The sequence below is a fragment of the Helicoverpa armigera genome, chromosome 3 (assembly GCF_030705265.1).
Source record: "Helicoverpa armigera isolate CAAS_96S chromosome 3, ASM3070526v1, whole genome shotgun sequence".
Lineage (NCBI taxonomy): Eukaryota > Metazoa > Arthropoda > Insecta > Lepidoptera > Noctuidae > Helicoverpa > Helicoverpa armigera.
Window position 1 is genome coordinate 3,591,050 of NC_087122.1, and position 21,184 is coordinate 3,612,233.

At 40.6% G+C, this 21,184-nt stretch overlaps 1 protein-coding gene across 2 annotated transcripts; it reads right to left on the bottom strand.

The window, feature by feature from the left end:
- Positions 1–4,384: 4,384 nt before the first annotated feature.
- LOC110383848 (double-stranded RNA-binding protein Staufen homolog 2) lies at positions 4,385–20,467 on the bottom strand. Of its 2 annotated transcripts, none has more exons than XM_021344776.3 (16): positions 20,292–20,467; positions 20,034–20,188; positions 17,242–17,413; positions 16,339–16,468; positions 15,461–15,654; positions 15,118–15,219; positions 14,639–14,765; positions 12,984–13,280; positions 12,450–12,586; positions 11,757–11,957; positions 9,091–9,316; positions 8,338–8,426; positions 7,596–7,704; positions 7,055–7,173; positions 6,507–6,664; positions 4,385–6,017 (listed from the first exon to the last, which is right to left on the bottom strand). In XM_021344776.3, the coding sequence occupies exons 2-16, from the start codon at positions 20,174–20,176 to the stop codon at positions 5,954–5,956; spliced, it is 2,268 nt and encodes a 755-aa protein (XP_021200451.3). In that variant the 5' UTR covers positions 20,177–20,188; positions 20,292–20,467; the 3' UTR covers positions 4,385–5,953. The 2 variants fall into 2 exon arrangements, with proteins under 2 accessions (XP_021200451.3, XP_021200449.3); XM_021344774.3 differs by having other exon boundaries at positions 8,338–8,438.
- Positions 20,468–21,184: the final 717 nt, after the last annotated feature.

A 21,184-nucleotide genomic window follows, 5' to 3' on the forward strand; every position in this document is an offset into this window, starting at 1 on the left:
CAAGGTGGCGGATTCAGTATAAATTCAAATAAATAAATAACCGGATTCAGCAGAGTACGAGTGTTTTTACAAGGTGCGACTGCCTATCTGACCTCCTCAACCCAGTTACCCGGCAACCCGATACCCAGGCCCGCCGCTAGCTGTTTGTTCGCCCGCGTGCAAAACTGATTATGCCGCCCTACGAGTCACTACGACTACATACGTTTTGACAAAAAATATATAAGGTGGGGTGGGGGGGGGGGCGGATCCAGGTGGTCCGGAATTCAAGAAAAAAGACTTATTAATGAGTAAAGTATCCATTCACGAATAATTTGATGTAAAAAAAAGTACTAGAAAAGGAATTTTTCATTACGAGATTCTTAAAAATCTGTTTCAAGGTAGAGATTTTTCGGTATTTTGGATAATTTTGTAAAACTGTAAATCCGTAAGATTTTGCTGAACATATATTGTGTTGTATTGATAGGTAGTGACCCAAGCTATCACCCCCTGCAGTATGTCGTGCTATTTACTGGACACCCTGTATGTACATGCACCGCTCTGATTGCAGAAAACCCACCTACTTTTGGATAAATAACTATTGCAATACATAACATACATTACCTACACATAACTTTTTATTTACTTGAAATGTTCCGAGTAACCTAAGCAGTCCTGGGGCCCGATTCTCCTAAGTTAATAATGTCAAAATCGAATAGAAAACGAATCGCAATATGATCGCAATAGCAGTTTTAACCATATCGGGCATTCTGCTACTAATAAAAGACCAATCGTATTCGATTGACATTGATTGGTGTGCGATTGGTCTGCTATTTTGGTGATTTTGGTCTATACGGTAGTTTGCTGTACAATCATTTTGCAATCGTAAATCATTTGCAGACAAAACGATTCATTATTCATTATTGAAAAGGATAAAAAACGTTTATTTCAAAGAAAAAATAGCGGAATGCCACATACGCTTCAATTGTAATCGAGTCGGGATTGGATCTCAGTCGAATCGAGTCGATCGTGAATCGTATGACGCTTAAGTAAAATTAGGAGAATCGGGCCCCTGGGTTAGTCTATAAGCAAATTAAGCAATTGCTTAGGGCATCAATGCAGTGCAATCATTACCCAAGTGGCCCCTATGTATTGAAAGATTGTGATTAACTTAAACTAACGCCACCAACACTAAACCCACCAAATAACATATTTTACTAACTTTAAACATTGTTATAGATATTTAAGTATATCCCACCAAATAACATATTTTACTAACTTTAAACATTGTTATAGATATTTAAGTATATCTGAGATATTTAAGTATCTATATTTAAGTATATATATCTATACTGAGATATTTAAGTATATCTATAACAATGTTTAAAGTTAGTAAAATATGTTATTTGGTGGGTTTCCCGTTGAAAAGTCAACTTATAAGATACATTTGATATGTAAGGAAGCGCGAGAGGAGCGAGCGCGAAAATTTTTTAGTCTAAGGACACAAAACAAATAAAAAACACTGTAAATAAACAAAGCAAAGTCAAAAAGTAAGATAAGCACAGAAGTGAAGTGCAAAAGCCGCGAGCGAAGCGAGCGCGATTTTTTCCTTAGAGTTTTCATGAAGTAAACATATTATCATAAAAAGCGCGAAAAATGTTTTTTCGGAATTGAATGCCTCAACAATGAAACAAAGATAAAATGCGATATCTGACATGGAGCAGCGAGCGCGAATTTTTTTGGGGATGCAAAGGGTGAAACAGTCAAAATTTATAGGAGACGACCAAAGCTAAGGCGGCTTTTTCTGAAATTTTATTGGTTTAATTTTGTCGCCCCCTAAATAGCATTTGCCCCACGCTGCGCCACTGGTTGATCTTAAATCGTTTTTAAGAATCTTTAATTTTGAAAATGTCCTTTCAACAGATGTAGTTACCTAACTGAAACCGGCAGTGTAAGTAATATTCTTAGCGCTATTGCTGTGTTCGGAAATATTGAAATTAAATCATTAGTAAAAAGATATTGTATTTTTTAAATATTACGTGATAACTCGCTAGATTTGCCGCCCGCGTGCTGTGCACGCGCTGCACGCCCGCTTCCGGCGGGCCTGCCGATACCCAATGGCTAGACGGGCGTCAGACTTACCGGCTTAATGAAAGGGTTTGCTATTTCGAAAAAAAAATAGACATGTGACTTCGGACTTTCGTATGTGTTAATAATGAGTCCACATCACTAATCAGAATCACTATATCTTTTGAAAGGTGATTATGAAAAATAAACGGTCTAAATCAGTCCATCAAAATGGCTCCATTAATTGAGATCACACAAGTATTGCATATCATGTCAAGGGTATTTAGTCACCACAGCCAAAGTAGTACCTATTGTGCTTCTCAATTCCTTGCGGTTTGATATTACATTACATTTCATATTAATTTTTATAAGGTACCGGTTTCCCGCGGTTTCGCCCGCATCCCGGAAGAACTTCCCGTACCTGGACAAAATATAGCCTATGCCAGTCAGGGATAGACTTACTTCCAAGCAGATTAGGACAGCTAAACAAAGTATAACTTTACAAAATCAGACTTTGCACTTGCAAACGTCCTGTACGCCTGAATATTACATAATTTTTTTCGATAACGTGGAGGTACCTAAAATGCAAAATTGTTATGTATTAACCAGCCAAGTGCGAGTCGGACTCGCGCACGGAAGGTTCCGTACCATCCAAAGTAATATTCTATATATATGTTATGGACCATGTGATTAATTCGGGCATTATAAATAATGCCCGAGCGTTATGAATAATGTCTAGCTTTATCGGGCCTTGTGATTAATAACTATCTTAACTTCTTTATTTATCACATTGTACGGGCATTATTATATTGCTACATGATAGTTGGGCAATTTGATAATAAAGCTATATTTTATGCGGTGCGAGGGTGGCAGTTGTTCTAATAAATAAATCCTGTTACTTGCTACATATTTTATGATTATTGTTTTAAATTATATGTTCTATTTTAATGGAAAATTACAAGTCTAGATACAAAATTATTAATTGGACAATTGTCATCTGATTTACTAACTCGGCCTCGTTTTTCTTGATCTCATTTTTCTTGGCTCGTTTTTTTATGGTAGCATTTAATTTGGATTCAAAACATTGTATTAAAAATTGAACTTAGTGACGAAAACGATTCGCTGCAAAACCGACTCCACGTAGTCTTGTCTGCCCTACCCCTAGAGTGCAATTCAAAACCGCGTAGGCGCGGAGGGGCGAGGCGGTGCCGCGTAAGCTCGCATGGCACCGCCGGAGCCCCGCAGTGCCGGAGCCGTGACAGAAGCCATGCTTGCTGCATGTTGCATGCTTACTTCCATGCTGGGTCAATTAATATGGGATGTGTTATGTTAAGAAAATGAAATTAAATATGTTTGTATTACTTTGCCCAAAAGGTCACGGGCAATATGTATAGTGCCCGGTCAATTTGATTATTTGAATAATTATTATCAAATTGCACTCTCATATTGGGCATTTTTCATAATGACCGGGCATTTTTCATAATGACCGGGCATTATGTATACTGCCCAATTTATCACTTGGTCCATAACATATATACTTATGGATATCGAGCAAAAATATCACGTTTGTTGTATGGGAGCCCCCCGAAATATTTATTTTATTCTAGTTTTCAGTATTTGTTGTTATAGCGGTAACAGAAATACATCTGTGAAATTTTCAACTCAACTCTCTAACTAGTTATAGTTATATGAACCGTTAGGTTCATGAGATACAGCCTGGGTGACAGACGGACGGACGGACAGAAGAGAAAAACAATAGGGTCGCGTTTTATCCTTTGGGTACGGAACCCTAACAAAGCATGTTATAAGAAAAGTAAGCGGAGAAATAATTAAAATAACTGCAAATATACTCACCCAATTTGGATAGCTAGCAACTAATAGCTATGTCAAAATTGTATCTTACACGTTTGCACAAGTCACAAATTTATAATTGCTTATTTTTATCTGTAGTTTTGTAGCACTTCATAAGTGTATGTCGGCAATGATCAGTGGCAGGCTGAGCAATGAATGTGTTTAACACCATGACATTCATCTGTATTCACTGTCTAGATAAATCGTCAAATTGAATGTGGGTACGCTTAACAGGAAGGAAATTGTCGCCGAGCGATGCCTCCTCAAGATTGTCACAGTATGAATAATTTTTGTTTACCTCCACTTTTTATTTTTTTGTTATTTTTTTTTGTCGTAGTAGTTTATTATTTTTCTCTCCAAAGTATGAATTATTTCATACCGATTAACACCTGTGACCTGCATCTCCTCATAGGTCCGGTTCAAAAAACTTTTTTTAGTAATTGTTATGACCAAGCTACAATTGGGTAATATAATAAAGTAAAACCAAATGTAATATTCAACTTTTTATTGTTATATCCTTACAGTACAGTTGCTAAAAGCACGAAATCCAATTGGGACTTGCTCCAACCTACGTAATAATATAAAATATTAGTTGCTTACAACAAAATAAATAAACTTCTTAATGCCCTTTTGGCGTTTTCCTTTATCCAATAATAAGTTAATTTCTTTATGCTTAGTTACTTGTGCAACTTTGAACATGAAGAAATTGATCGATGGCCTCGATTTAAAATCGTTTGAACATACAAACGAACAAGTAAACACATCGCTAGTGATTATAATATACTTAGTACGTAGTATTATATAGACTACACTTGAATAAAGTTTGAAAACAAAAGACGTGGTTACGATACAGTTTCGTATGATCACGGACCCATTACAATGAAATGTACAATCGGTTGTTACTGAACATACAATTGACCGGTGCCGGGCCCCGCTTGGATCGTATCCTCACGACAACACAAACTAAACGATACATACACACAGTTATATTCATTCTAAATATGAATTCATTACAATATATAAATATCGTACCGATCAATTGTATTACACTTACTAATATTTAAACATCTAGAAAGAACGTTGTTTAAATGTCATTAATCAAACGCTATACTAAACAATTACATGGTACATAGGTTACACAGAGCTTAGGTATAACAAGCAACCTTCAACCTTATTCTAAGTGGAGCGCTACTCGTGCCAGCTTCATGTAGTCTATCATAAGTCTAAAATTACACATTTCATAGCTTAGGGTCGGGGGAACTATTGTTACACGCTCAACTACGAGTCAGTTAAAAATCGAGGCCAAACATCGTTCTAATCGCCGTAGCCCCCGCAGTGTACCGTACTGTACCGCTGTGCCGCCGCGGCTGCCGAGGGACACGGCGATTACTACAGTACAGCTAAACTAAGAGACACCATGGCCGCATGATGCAACTGTCGCGTTCGTCGGGACGCCGCTGCCGGTGCCGAGTCCCGACGAACCTGTTTTGGTTTGGCTTCACAGCCCCAGTTTCGTTACAATATTCGTTCCTACATAATTTTAATGATATTTTACTTCTTTATACTACTACGCTTATATAATAACAGATACGTTTAGTATATAATAAGACCAATAAATATAGCGTTATTTTAGATCATTCATGGCTAATGTGTCTTTATAAAATTTATTATGTCAGATGAGCGCCGCTCTTTCAATATCAAATCCTCAGATTTTATTCTCTTACATAGACGTGAAAAATAAATACAAAAAAATTAACCTAATTTGTGAGCGAAAGTACATAATTCCATGAAACGTTAAATAAAATAACTAAATAGTTCTTACAGATCGTTATGTATAACAAAAAAATATACATTTGAAAGTCGTAAAATATGAAAGTTCATATGGGAAATTAACTAAAAGTTGTTGCATGACTCGAGATCAAACAAAACGTCGTGAATATATCATAGCCGGAAACGGCACAAGCAGTGTTGTTGAGTGTTGCGAGTCGTCCCGAACATTTCGTGCTGTGAGATATTCACCGGGATATTGCAATGTGTCGAGCGGTAGGACGCGGCGGCTTCACTCGGCGATGCCGTTGCTCACCGCGCCGGCCTTCGGCGGCGTACCGCCCACACTCGCCATGCTGGAAACGAAACAACTCTATTTAGATACCTGTTCTATAAACAGAGAATTGGTCTCTTCTAAGTGAATAGCCGCGTACTGATTGAGCGAGTAGCCTCGCGAGGCAAATCATCGGCAGGTTAAGACTTGCCTCGCCCGAGGTAAACGCATGGGCTGCCTCGCCCAAGCTTGCCGCGGGCCGAGCCGAGCGCTGTCGGTGTTTGTTGATGCTCAAGGTCGCCTCAGCACGTTTACTGGATTCACTCAAGTCGGTAGTGTTTTGCCTCAAGTTAAACTCAGCGTCGATGCTCACTGTTGCTCTGACTTGCCGCTCGTATTAGAAAACTAACAGACCGAAGCCGCCTCGCGCGGCTTTCGTACAGCGGCAAATGTTCGAGACTGCCGCGCTAATGGGTGTGTAGGATGATTATTATTATAATTTGGTACGTGGCAAATCGCCGGCTCCGCTCCGCTCGAGGTAGTGGGCGTGGTTGCGCTACATATAACATACGTGTGTGTGGGCGCGTCGAGCCCCATGAGCGCGAGTGCCCGCAGCGCGGCGCGGGCGCAGGCGTCGTGCGAGGCTCGCGTGGAGGCTCCGCTGCCGTGGCACATCACCGGCGGCTCCGTCGACAGCGACACCAGCGACAGGTACTCGCCGTGGTTGCGCTGGAAACACAAACAGTTCAAAAATCAAATAAAGCTTTATACAGGAGAACATTTTATTCAGTGTGCAACTCAAAGTTTGTCAGCTTATAGTTAAATAAGTTTTATATATCCGTATATTTTTTATCGATATTTATTATGTGTAACGATTGTATGGTCACAGTCGTCATAGTAGGCAACGCGAAACCCGTTTTCCTGACGCAAGCGCAGCTCCAAGCGCGTAACAATAGTTATGTCCATATTTTACTGATTTTAGGGTGGTTTTTTTTTTAATATCTCATCATGCAGATATACCAGTTTCTTGCGCACTGCTTAAAATTCAATCCTGTATAGAAAATTATGACATTAGCAGCCACAACACACAATAAAGTATTGTATAGTATATTTATTTACCTTGGGGAAGTCGGAGAACTGCACAGTGAAGCCGAGCAGCTGCGACAGGTACATGAGCTGGTCCTTCGCGCCCGGCGTGTTACCGCCCGACCCGCCCGTCGCGCTAGACTCGCTCACACCTGGCACACACATACATAACACTTAATACGTTAGAAATGATGACCTGAGTACTTCTGTGATATTATCTGTCATGTAATTTTTCCAATGATAATAAATATGGCAAACCGTCGTGTTCATTTGTCGCAAATCAGAGGCCGTTGGCCACATTATATCCCTCATGTGTGGATCGGAATATAAAACTAGGTACTATTTTATTTACTGTCTTGCTTTTCATTCACATTCACAAAGTTGTACAAAATTGCATTAATTTGCCTACTTTTTTATACTGATGATAGTGCTTGAGCGTTGATGTCATTTTTGTTTATATAGTGATATTACCATTATCAAATATTGTGAATGAAGACTTTATTTTACCTTTGAACCCCTGACGTCATTACCTATGTTTATGTATGACCCTGTATAATAATAAAGTGGTACTGACCATTGGGTTGCTGCGGCTGTCCCGTCCGCTGGTGGTAGTCCATGAGCAGCACTCCGGGTACCGGCTGCCGCACCTCGCTGTTCGCGCCGCCGTTCGGTACATCACCCTCCTACGAACATACATTACAACAGTAAATAAAAACACGATTTTTATGTAATTTACAGTACTTTTGAAATGGTGAGATTATTGTGTAGGAATTCGTCGTCAGACTTTTCAGTGTTTCGGATGGCACGTTAAACTGTAGGTCCCGGCTGTCATTAAACATCCTTGGCAGTCGTTACGGGTAGTCAGAAGCCAGTAAGTCTGACTCCAGTCCAACCAAGGGGGTATTGGGTTGCCCGGGTAACTGGGTTGAAGAGGTCAGATAGGGCAGTCGCTCTTTGTAAAAGACTTTCAGCCAAAAGACGTCCACTGCTGGACAAAGGCAACACCCAAGGATCGCCACTTTGTTCGATCTTCAGGAACCCGCATCCACTGCTTTTCAGCGACCTTGGTCAGATCAGCCGTCCATCTAGTGACCTACGCTGTGTCTTCCAGGTAATTGACACCAGAGAAAAGTTTTCTGTACCATCTGCCATCAGTTCTGCGAGCTATGTGCAACAAATAGAACCTTATAACAAAGAGTGAAGCTTACTTTTCGCTTGGCATCCCCGTTACCACCACTCGAAGTATTTGTCACATCAACCATCTATTAGCTCGCATGTGCAAGAAATTAAACCTTATACTTAAGAGTGAAGCTTACTTTTCGCTTGGCGTCAGGGCTGGTCTTGGCGTCTGCGGCGGCGGCGTCGGGGCTGCAGCTCTGCTCGGGCTTGCCGCTCATCTCCATCGCTAGTAACACGTCTGCAACGTTCATGTATAGCCGTTTGTTTTGGGTAACATTAACGTATTATATATGCCCTTTTGGATGTTTTGATGAATTTTAATTAGGTTACATTGGTACAGATTAACGGTGTCATTTCTATGGACGACAGAATTGAGCGAATACGCGATATGCTTATTGTACTTATTCATCGAGGCTATTACTCCTCAATGCGAGTGGATAGTATGGTAAAGACAGTAGTCTGGCTATAGTGTGAGCTGGTATAGTCTTTGCCAAGTTATATGCCGGATATAACTGATAATTAGATTAGAGATATTAGAGTTTGACTGCGATAATTTCGGGTATCGTGAACTTAGCGACATAAAGAGTCCTTATGTTACTTGTACATTATTCTATGGTCAAACATGTAATGGTAGGCACGACCAATACGATCACTTATGAGTGAACTAAAAAAGAGTTAGAGATGTTTTGTGTTACAAATAATTGGGTGGGTTCCAAAGAAGGTGTATAAGGGTGGAGATAGTTATGTTCCTTGTCTCCTGAACACAAGCATTTTGACAATGTCACTTTCTTACAAGCCGACCCCAATGTAGTTGGGAAAAGGCTTGGAAGATTATGATGACTTTTCAGTGATTGTCCATTACGGCTCCTATAGTGAGTTGTGATACGTACTGTGCGCGGCGCGTCGCTTGGCGGTCTTCTTGTTGGGCCCGAGGCCGGTGGCGCAGTGCGGCGGCGCGTCGCACTGCACGAGGAACTCGCGCCGCCGCGCCGCGCCGCGCTCCTCCAGCACGCGGTACTGCGGCGAGCGCGCGCGGACCGCGTGCCGCGCCACCGCCAGGCGGGAGATCGGGTTGTCCGCGCTGCCCGCCGCGCCAGACCCGCCTGCGCTGCCCTCCTATACAACAAACAAATAAAAAACTTTAATGCCAGTGAAATATTACAACCCTTGAAAACTTTTCAAACATACCTATATAATATATAATTTATTTCATTATAATCGATTCACCAACAATTGTACACCATTTCAATTATAAAAAACATACTTAGCGCAACTAACAGTCACTTAGTATACGACTAAGTTTATATACCGTCCTTAAAGCTAAAGCTGCGTCTACGCTAGAAGAGCCGAGCACGAGCGGAGCACGAGCCAAATACAATTCGTCTAGTGTGGACCAACTTAAAGGCCTCTAACGAGCGCACTGCGAGCATTTCGTTCGTGCTCGGCTGCGTTCCGCCTGTTGTCGGTTTTGCCCTTGTGACGCCCTTTATAAAAAGGGCTTGGTTGACTGCAACAGCAGCGGCTACTGCAATATTATTAATATCGTCCATATTCGCCAAGAACCGCGAACTCTCTGCGGAAAACTATGTTCGAGAACAGTGATCGCTACAGGTTCGTTGTACGTCCGCACTTGACGCCGCGATCAACGGCTCCGCTTGTGCTTCGCTCGAGCTCGGTTTGTCTAGCGTGCCCGTTCTTATTTCAAAGGGGTTTGTCTAGGGCTTTCAATACCGGTATTACGGGATCCCGTAATACCGTGATCACGGATATATTTTGGTCTTTTTTCAATACCGGTATTGACGAGCCAATACCGTGATTACGGTATTACAATCTTTTTATAATTTTATTGTTGTAATAAGTAGCAGGAAGTTGTATTAAATAAGATAAATAACTACGTACTCGTAAGATGTATGTAACAATTATTCTCACACTTCACACTTGTGTATTAAGCGCCAACTTTTATCTCCAGAATACCCGCCAGCACCTTTCTTAAACAACGGGTTCTTAGTCGGTCGAGCGAGCCAAACGACGTTATTGTTTTGTTAGTCGGTAGTAAAGAGACATCTCATCACTAGGATGTATCGCCAATCTACTTGGCAACACTGCAGGGACTCCAGAACAGACCAGATTTCAACCGAGTCAAAGGCCTTCTCATAGTCCACAAATGCTAGACACAGGGGCTGATTATACTCTCCGGTCTTCTGTATAATCTGCCGCACTGTGTGGATGCGGTCTATGGTGCCGTATCCGCTCCGAAACCCAGCCAGCTCCGGTGGTTGGAATTCGTCGAGTCTTATACATATAACATCTTATATTATAACAGCTTATATACGTGGCTTAGGAGGGAAATGGGTCGATAGTTCTTCGGCAGGGTTGTGTCTTCCTTTTTGAAGAACAGGACGACAACACTCCTACTCCACGCCTCTGGAGTTCTCCCTTCAAACAGGACGGCGTTAAAAAGCTTCTGGAGCTTTTTTCAAGCAAGTTTTCCACTTCCGAAAGGACTGCCGGCACCGAAGAAATGACTTCTCCACTTGTTGTGGTCAGCTTCGTCAAGTGGCTTCTTCCAAGAGATTGTACGAACACCTTTGACCCCCGATTCAGATCAATTGCTCTTTCAATGTCAAGAGTATTGGAGCACCGGAGTTTGCGTCGTAGGTACGTGCTTGTTGATCTCTTGGTTTAGAGCCCGCTTAGCTAACGAATCGACAGGCGGGTTTTCGGGTCGTAAGCCCTAATGTCTCTTCCGAAAGCTTTGATTTCTTGCTCTTACGCTGTTACAGAATCTGGAACCTTCCTCCCTGAGGATCCGAACCACATATTCGTGGTTCTGGTTAACGTCTGTTGTGGTTTCCACGGCGGCAAATCGGTTCTCCAAATTTGACTGGAACGTTTCAGATCCTGAAATGGTTTGTTGGAGCAGTGTTGGTCGGAGCCTGGCCTTCATCAGACGGAAACGTTCGGCCTTGAAGTTGATATTTAGAGAGCCTCGGACAAGTCAAATTTCGAATTAGACGAATTCGATTTGACAATATTAAAAATATTTACAACAGCCTTTCTGTAGTCAAAGTAACTGTATTAGGTAAACGGGATGCCAATTTACTAAAAGCGGATATTGTGCTAAAATTTATGTTGACGAAGTTAGATGGTCAAGCTAATATGTCTTAAGCCAAAATCTTGCAAAAGCACTTCGAAGACGCATAAAGGAGCGACGACTTTTAATATCTGGAGTATTGCAATATTTGCATGACCGACAATACCGTGATCACGTGATCACGGTATTGAAATTTCTAATACCGGTATCGATACCGGAATTGAAAAAATCCGGTATTTGAAAGCCCTAGGTTTGTCATATGGTTGTCACGACCTTAACCTATATGGCTTGTCTACTACTTATGTAAATATTTTTTTTAAAATATGCAAATGTAATGCATAATTTGCATTTCACAATACCTGCACTATTTACGCCCGTTCCCTCTATAAACTTAATAATGTTTTCCTCTATGTATATCCCTTGTATATCACCCTTTTTTTTAGCGATGGCAAAACTATTCACCTTGATGAGATTCCTAGGTTTCTTCTTAGCGGGCTGCTGCCTGCGCTTGTCGTGTGGCGGACGGGCCCGCAGCAGCGCGGGCGGCCAGCGGCGCCGCATCTCGTCCAGCATGCGCTCGGCGGCGCGGCGCTTGGACACCTTCTTGCCGTTGCCCTCGCCTTCCGTCTCCATGTCGCCTACCGTGCATGCTGTTACGAATACCTGGGGGGAAAAGACGAGTTTTCGATTTTTTATAAGTTGACTGGTAAATCTTTATGAAAAGTAAGATGGATTGCCTGAAAGATGATATGAATAGAAAGGGAGTGAGTGTCAGTATTACGAGTGACAGGGAAGGATGGAAGCGGAAGATATATTGCGCCAACCTCAAATAAAATTGGGAACAAGGCAGAAGAAAGAAGAAGAAGAAGAATGGTAAATCTTTAGCTTTTTTCCTGATATTTTTTTACAGATTTGAGTTTCATAAGAAGTACACAATATTTTATAAAGTGATTGGGAAAACATAAAAAAAATTTGCTTCGTTCGCATGACTGACAGTTAACCTAAATCATTGCCTATATTTCTACAATAAAAGCGATATGAAAAACTGTTCATCCGAAAACTATTCCACACCACCTCACTTACCACCCACAGGTTAACAATTTTTTTAAATCATTCCCTACTTGTTCTTTCAAATAATAATTAAAATATACTGACTCGCATATGCGGCGGTCCGCGCTCGGACTTGACGGTGAACTGCACGGAGAGGTTGCGCTTCAGCGCCAGCTCGTGCACCAGCGACACTGGGGACTTCACCTCCGAGTTCAGCAGGTCAGCACTCGCTTCTGTACCAGCTGGGTATTAAATTTGGAGGTTAATATACAAACACATTCTTTTTTGAAGACGTCTTGCAAGATCAACCTTTCGGGCTAAAGTTTGAAAGATTTAATATTTGACAAAAAAATGCTTGTTTTTAATTACTGATAACATGAATTACGAGTACATTATAAGCCCTTGCAGTGTTTTTTGTTCAACCCAAATGTTATCCAAGGATCATAGGCATAAAGTTCAGAGCATTATGTTCAAGTGTATTGTACTATTTAACGACGTCAAAAATCGTCAAAGGACCCCTCCCGCTGTGGGTTAGCAGCGGTGAGGGAGTGTCAGACTCTTACGTTCTGTCGTAGGCCTTTTATGTACCAGGGCCGCGGAAACTCTTTCGAACAATCCCGCAGATCGTATTATACTAACCTGCGTCGGGCGTGGCTTGTGCAGGCGCGGGCGTGGCTTCAGCTCGTGCAAGAGGCCGCAGGTCCCTCAGGGCCCGCGCGGCGGCGTCGTGTCGGGCGGCCTGGGGAGTAGCACCCTCGCCCATCCAGCCGCGCCCGCCCACACCCACTCGCACGCGGTACACGAGGGCCGGCCCGTAACTACCGCCTATCCGGACTAGGCGATTGCTGCCCGCGACGGGAGGCACTGTTGTGTACACCGCTGGCTGGCATAGCTTCATTGCTAATGCGTTTAGCTCCACTGTTGGCATTACTGCTCCTGTTGAATAGATGTATATTAAGAAATTTTATTTAGGTATGATGATTTGTCAAAATTTTCCAACTGAATAGTAGTATTGTAATGCGATTTGGTTCAAGTTTTCCGAATGTCAAATCAATATTACAGGTTACATAATAGGGTATTTTAGTCTAGATGAGAAAAAAATTAAAAGTGTATTACAATGATTGTTTAGAGGAAAAGCAATCGGGAAATGTTAGTTTCACTTCGTAAGGTACATAAATATATTTTTTATTGCAGTTTAAAGTTTTTAGGTTTTTTTATCTGTCTTTGAACACTACGAAATGTCGCCTCCATGCTAATGACGTCATTACGGTAGTAAACAAAAGTGTATAACCTCTAAATATTATCCACATTTCCCAAAGTATTGATTCTTGAAGTAGTTAACCTATCATTAAAGAGTATATTTCATTAGATAGGTAATGTTAATACAGTTACTTACATCAAAGTGATCTTCACAAAAGTATAAACGAGATTTATCTGATAACAGTCCGGGATCTCGTCTCGCAACTTTTAACCAAGTGTTTCTCATATTTATATCCACTGGTACTTGAATCCATAATTTGTCTGGTGTTTTTACACTAGTGTTCTCACATTCAGAAACAACACACCAACGATACGGAGCATAATTACTCATTATTAAAATTTTCAATACATATCAAAATATGTATTACTGACAGCTGTAGTTTGTTTACTAACGTAATGATGTCATGACCAAAAAACAATCATGGCGTCCGTTGTGTGCCGCGTTTTCGCGAAATACGCGCGAAATTTGAAATTATGATAAAACAATTAATTTATATTCGTACATAACGTGAGAAAAAAAAATATTTTTAATTTTTTAGAGATATATTAAGACTAAAGAATTTATTTAAGATATATTTCAAAAATGCATGTAATACCCTATTGTCATTTTTAATCAGCACATTTGGTAATGAAGATCATCCATGTATAGAACCAACTTTAAATATGTATCTACTACATTAAAGTTTTCTGTTTAAAGTTTGTACGCTTAATAATCATTGAATTTATCGTATCATAAAGTACCGTCGCGACAACTGGTCGAAGTATACGTCTGTACCGATAGGCTCGACTCGTTTAGCGTTACCAAGCTTGGCTAGGCTCGGTTGTTGGAAGCTCGGTTACGTCAAGATTAGGGTTAAATTCTAGTTAAAGTAAAATTAACATGGTTTAAATTCAATAAGCGTTGTTGAACGTTAAAATTTCATAATAAAAACGTCAAATTTACCGTGGTCAAAATTGACATCAGTCAAATTTTAACTTTAACTTTACCGTAACTTACAACAACCGGGCCTAAGTTACATGAAATAGAATAGTACCGGCATGTCGATGATGTGGGTGGTGGGCGGCGTGCGGCGCGGGCGCGCGGGGCGGCGGCGGCGGGTAGCTGGTGCCCGCCAGCGCCGCCTGCGCCGCCGCGTGCTGCGCGCGCTTTATTGACGACCCCTGATACAACACAACAGCTATTAAAATTTTAAAAACTAAAACACACGCTTTTAAAAATTACAAATTCAGTCTGATGAAAAAAAGCGTGTTTATAACATTTTTTTTTTCAGCAAGTCGCCATCTTGTGGAGGCAGCCATATTGGATTTGTAATGACGTTTCTTAGCTAGCCGTGTAGTGTCATCAAAATTCAGAATGTGTGCAAAATTTCAATGTGATCAAAGATCGGGAAGTGGGTCAAATTAGGATTTTCTTAAACGCATAGTTAGTTACAAGTGAAGCGTAATATAAGCTAAGCGTGTTAAAAACATCCAAGATAAGGGTATTTATGAAGCGACAGGAAAGTTGACTAACCTCTGCAGTATATTCCTCAGTATCACCCAGTCGGAGTGTTACTGTGAATACTTTTTTGTGAGCGGGTCCAGTCTCTGATGTGAGGCGATATTGATGCTTAATCTGGGGGGAAAAAACAATGTATCGCATAAATACAACAATGTTTTAGCGAAAAAAGGCAAAACGCTAACCTTGTAAACGCCAAAAACTTGTAAACGCCTGTTGAACATTTCTCTTTAAAAAATGACATTATGACGTTAAAATAAGGTCCGTTTTGTAGCCACACTTTTTTAGACAAGTGTTCAACAGAAGTCTAAGTTTTTGTAGTAAAGCTGTAAAAGTTTTTGATAGATTTGTTGGTTACCTTATTGTACCTGGCCAGTTCGTTGACCAGGCACATGGGGGTCTTCTCTTTACTGTTGGCCGAGGCGGCGCGCGGGCTGTCGGGCGCGTCGGCGTCCGGCGCGGGCGTGGCGGCCGGCGGCTCCGCCTCCGCCGCCGCCTCCGCCACCGCCGTCCCGCCCGCCGGCGTCACTGTGCTCGTTGACGTCGACACCACTGGGAAAAACAGGATTTATGTAAGAGTCGTCTCTAGTTGTCGTTTAACGACTGAAATCATGCAGTTTTTCGAACATCTTTCCGTGAAACGAATTTCGAATGTTGGCGTCTAAGGCCGGCAATACACGGACCGCTTGAAGCAGTCAGGATCAGATGCAACTCTTGCAACTGCTCGAGCGATTCGTGTATGTGCGTCCATAGAACTCTGCAGTTCAATGTGCAGTCGAGAGCTTGAAGCTGTCGGCCCTAACTGCTTCAAGCGGTCCGTGTATTGCCGGCCTAAGTACTCCTCTTTTTTACGTAGATCAACACAATACACAATGAACCGGATGGAGGGATACCGCAACGAATATTTATATCCGCCATTTTTTGCGTCTTGGTAACATGCATGATGTAACTGCTCGTTAAATGCTCTATCACGTCGTGTGAATGTCTTGCCATATTTAATTTGAACTAAGATATTATTATATTGTTGAATGTTGTATGTACTTTTTAAAGATATCTTGGACAGCAATGGCTGATAAAAAGGTGAAAGAACACCTCTTGAGGAAACCTGGACTATTGTACTGTCTGTGAAATCACCAACCTGCTTTGAGCAAGCGTGGTGATTAACGCTCAATCCTTCTCCGTGTGAGAGGAGGCCTGTGACGATGTAATAATGTTAATGAATGTTCAGTAACGTACCTGGATGTTGTATAGGGACGGCGGGGGGCTGCAGCGGCGGCGGCTGCGCGTACGGCGGCGGCAACACCCCCGCGCCCGGCCCGTAAGCCCCGCCCACCGCGTACGGCCGCCGGAGCGTCTTTATTTGTTGCTAAAGAACGAATACACAAATATATTACACCGACATTGTTTTTGGAATAAGAGAATTGAGAACTACAAGAAAAAAAATTACCATACTCTTTGCAACAGCTCAGATGTCGATCTTTTTAGGATTTATCAGTAACTTTTCTCCCACTTTTAGAGACGCAAAATAAGAATACGTTTGTTACTCATTCTTATTAGAAGTTGCTTTAAAAAGCAGTAGCTCGTTTTTACTATGTACGTCGGACCGTAATAATAAAAGTGTCCGAAAGTGGAAACTGGCAATCAGACAGCCAGATAATACTGTCTGGCTAACCTAAATACACCTGTCTGAGTCTACCAACCGGTCCTAGGTCAGTAACTCAATTGAGCCTAATTCATTTCGCTGAAGGCCTACTTCTGACAAAGACTAGAGAGCGGCGTTCTTGTAGGCCGAGAAAATGATTCAAGCGGAACATACAGAAGTAGACAATAATAGAACATTGAAGGCTTTCAGCCGTGATATTAAATGGAAATAAATTAAGTTCAAACTAACTGCGATATTCCCGAAAATTAACTACTTAGTTTATACTTTTGGACATACAGGACGTTGTCATCTTGATTTTTATCAATAAGAAAATGAATGTGGCAAATTTCGCTAGTGGCTATTTTAGCAGAAATAAAATCATTTCATTGGTGGTGTAACAAAAATATGCCAATTCTAAATGCTAAATGTTCCTAAATACATAGGTGCTAAATCAAAGGTTCTGGTATGGTAATCTGGTAATACAATGTGTCCCTCACCGGTGGTACGGAGTGGTGCTGCGCCTGCGGATGATGTGGCATAGCCCTGATGGGGTGAGGTGGTCGCTGCGGCGTGTGGTGCGGCGGCGGCACGCCCATGGCGCCCAGCCCGCCCAGCGCCTGCCCGTGCGCGCCCATCGCGCCGCCCGCCTGCGCCGGCCCCAGCGGCACCCTTCACACCAACACGTCACACTATCATCACGCTACACGACAATGTTCACTCAAGCAATACAAGCATCACATCTGTACATCACAAGACCGATAGTCTCGAGGTATGCCTAGTAACTGTCGCAGCACCGGCCCAGCTCGGCGAAAGTAACCTATCCAGCTCGACAGTTGGCGAGACACTGTTATTTCAACTGTCCACCACTCAATGGACGTGATATATTAGTCTGAAGGAAGAAAGGTCGGCTCGCATTCAAAACCTCGGTCCCCGCGCGTCAATAGAGACGTCGTCATATGTTCCTTTGTCAGTTTCATTGGCAACCAGTTTACGCGACAAAGGGCGCCGCAAAAGACCCTCGACATATCAACAAATTACACAATATTTGCATATCAATGCGATCGCCACTCTTTTCTCGGATAAAGACAGTGTTATTTTATTAAATAGTGTCAAAGTTGGAGTAACCACCTCATATTCAGTTATTATTACTGCCTGAATCGTGTAATACGAAGCTACTGGGACTTTCATCACGACTACTTAAAGAATCCTGAGAATGCATTAATTTTACTGGTCAAATATTTTCAACATAATTTATGATTTAGTCTTAACCCATGAGTTGGGTTTTAAAACCTACCATTCCTGCCTATTATAAAACTTGTCTGAAAAAGTACTGGGTTTAGTGCTACGTTTAATTAAGAGCATTATCTTTGTTCAAGACAATGGTTAATCAGTACTTCTATTTAGGACCAAGTTTAATTTTTAGCCCATAATATCAATAAATCAGAAATCAGCTTTATCATACTAATAATAAATATGCACAAAAGCAATGATATTAAACGACTCCATCACAGTATTTTATTTTATTGATAAGTGGCCATATGGCATGAGAGTAACAGTTGAAAGTAGAGATTCTAATATTTTTTCACAGTTAGCACTAGAAATACATAATAAAAAATTAATTACCATTTAATCTAATACTAAATGCCTTATACCTTAGTAATAAGAACAAAAAATATTACCAGGAGGTTTAAGAATAAATTAAACGGATCCACTGTTTTTCTCTTCCTACATTTTTGGGGCTGCACACCATGTACACCATATAATTTGTGAGTGTAATTTTTTATCCTAGTACAGGATGGAGTTCCCTCGGGACACCAAAAACAGAATCGAGTGATACAGCTAGTTTTAGCAGTACCTTGTTGCTGACTATTGGGGATGCTGAATATTCTCCACCAAACCTCTAGTCACCAAAGTCAGACTGTGTTGGTTAGATACACTCTATTGAAATGTTCATCCTCTTTAAAAACTTAGTAAGATTTTTAATCAGGAACTTTTTACTGTAGAAATCTCATGTGACAGCTATATCCAACCGATTCTGATTATACTGTTGATAAGGCATGGATATCATCATCAGCCTATTGCCGTCCACTGCAGAATGTTCCCCGACTACCCTCACCTTTATATTCCTTTGTAGCTAAAACTAACTTGTTGATTCAAATCAGAAATCTAGCTTTGTGTGTTTTCAGTTCAAATAGATAATGTACCTGGACTGTACATGACAAAATGTAGAATATGCAATAAGAGCTTTATTCAAATACTGAATGGCTTTCTTTCATAAAACACTCTCCCGAAATCCATTGTGATGCTATAACTTATTTACCATTTACTTCTAAATATTGTAGTATACATTACTATGTTCGCTTTACTAAGCTGTGACTAAAACTGAAATTAAGCATCAAAAATGGTGTCAAAGGCCATATGATAGTGTAAATTAATCTATAAAATATTTTATTAGTGATTGTTTTAAGGAAGCCATGATATGCAGTGGATATTTACAGATTCAAGCCAGCGAAGTGGTTTGAACTTTTATGTCACGCTTATCCATAAAATTACATTAAGCTATACTATATTATGGCACCATAAATGTGTCTCCTTTAGAATGAGGAACCGTGTCATTGATTTCTTGGATTGCTGTGAATTATTGATTTTTTATTTATATGCTTAGAAATTGTCTATTTTTTTTTATAATGTTTATTGCATATCATATCAAGTTTTCTAAACCATCTATCAAACATTCCTATTAAAGGAACATTAATTCAGCAATAACCGTGGTAATTATAACCAGCAGTAGAAATGTGAAAGTTATCATTTGGCACAAATTCTCATTGAATATTCAATGCAACATCTTTTGTTTCCATTCCTTAGTGCTAATGAGCAAGTCATTCAACAGGTAGCTTGTAATGATTTATTTATTCAAATGTACTTAATTTATAAGATAGTGATCCAGATACAATAATTATCAATAAACATAGAATAGGTTATAAACAAGTTTTGACAGAAAATTGCAACATACATGTCATGTGCCCGCTGTGGTATTATTGGAAACCAAATTACTGCAAGAAGTGCAGGAAATCACTGCAATAATTCAATTTTACTTGCTAATATGTTCAATTATTTTGACCTATTTATGTGCACGATTTACGACTCTCGATCTGATAGTGTTGCTACTAAGCGTCTGGCTTTGGTTTGTTGCCACTAAACGATCTGTGATATGATTGTGTGTACAGCGATATCTTGGCGCGAAGCATTACAAACAAATAAAATAATGAAAAGCCGAACGTTACTCTACCTAGTTAGTGTTACGTGCCTGTTCTCGCGATGCATCTGATGTGGAGCCATTTGATGGTGCCCGGGCATTCCCTGATGCCCGCCCATGTGCTGCGGCGGGTGCCCCGAGATCGGCTGATGATGCATGTTCGGGTGATGCATCATCTTCACGAACCACTGCCGTTGTCACACAAACAAACTATAAATATCGCGAACTACCACCAAATAAACACCGCAAATTTCTTACGTCAAATACAACGGTTCACACTGAATTTCTTACCCTTACTGTATGTCACGAGCAAATCAGTTTCTCTGCTATGCAATCTACATGAATCCGCACACTTATTACGCCTATATTATTTTATTTTGGCAAACAGTAAAGAAAATCGTTTCGTTCAACATGCGGCCATGTTAAAAATATTGCCAGCGACATGAAATCTCAATTCACACAAATAATTAATTGAAATCTACCAAAGTATTTTAGAAGTAAAAATCACATTAATTTTAGTTTATTAGTTTCATTTCCGAATAAATGTTTTTTTCAAAACCTCATACATTTTTTTCATACAATCTTTTTGTTCGTCCCATAGGCCCAAAATTAGTTTATAGCCTATTTTTGATGGCCCACAAGTAAGGAAAATGATGAAAGGTATCAAATTCTGAATGACCAGTTTGGAACAACTTGCGTGGAATTCGTTTTTTTATAGAAGATACTAAAAAAGTTTTTGGGAAATCACAAGTCAAATAACTATTCTGAAATTGTTAACAATATGTTTTAGAATTTAAAAAACTTATGATGTAACCGATGTAACATGCCCATCAAAGTGCATTATCTCCACTCAAATCTTGGTTCATACAGCGCAGAACAAGGAGAGTGGTTTTGCTAGGTCCTAAAAACGATGGAGGAGAGGTACCAAGGCCGATGGGATCAGCATTATGATGGCTGACTACTACTGCTGGGGGATGCAACGTCATTGTCCCGCTACACCGCATCTACGAGAATCGCTTAAAAGAATACGCTATTTACTTTGTTTGAAAAAATATGTTTTTTTGGTTTTACGTATTTTATTTTTTTCTTTGTACTAATCAACATTATATTAACCAGTATGTTAATGTATTTAATTTAATGTGATTAGGTACGACACGCCCGATATACTCCTCTTACGTACTCTC

Excerpts from the sequence above, each read along its gene's own strand:
- LOC110383848 (XM_021344774.3), bottom strand. The coding sequence starts at position 20,176 with ATGATGCATCACCCGAACATGCATCATCAGCCGATCTCGGGGCACCCG. Across the intron at positions 15,220-15,460 it reads AACTGGCCAGGTACAATAAG|ATTAAGCATCAATATCGCCT; the intron begins GTAACCAACAAA and ends TTTTCCCCCCAG. Across the intron at positions 9,317-11,756 it reads AACCTAGGAATCTCATCAAG|GAGGGCAGCGCAGGCGGGTC; the intron begins GTGAATAGTTTT and ends TTTGTTGTATAG.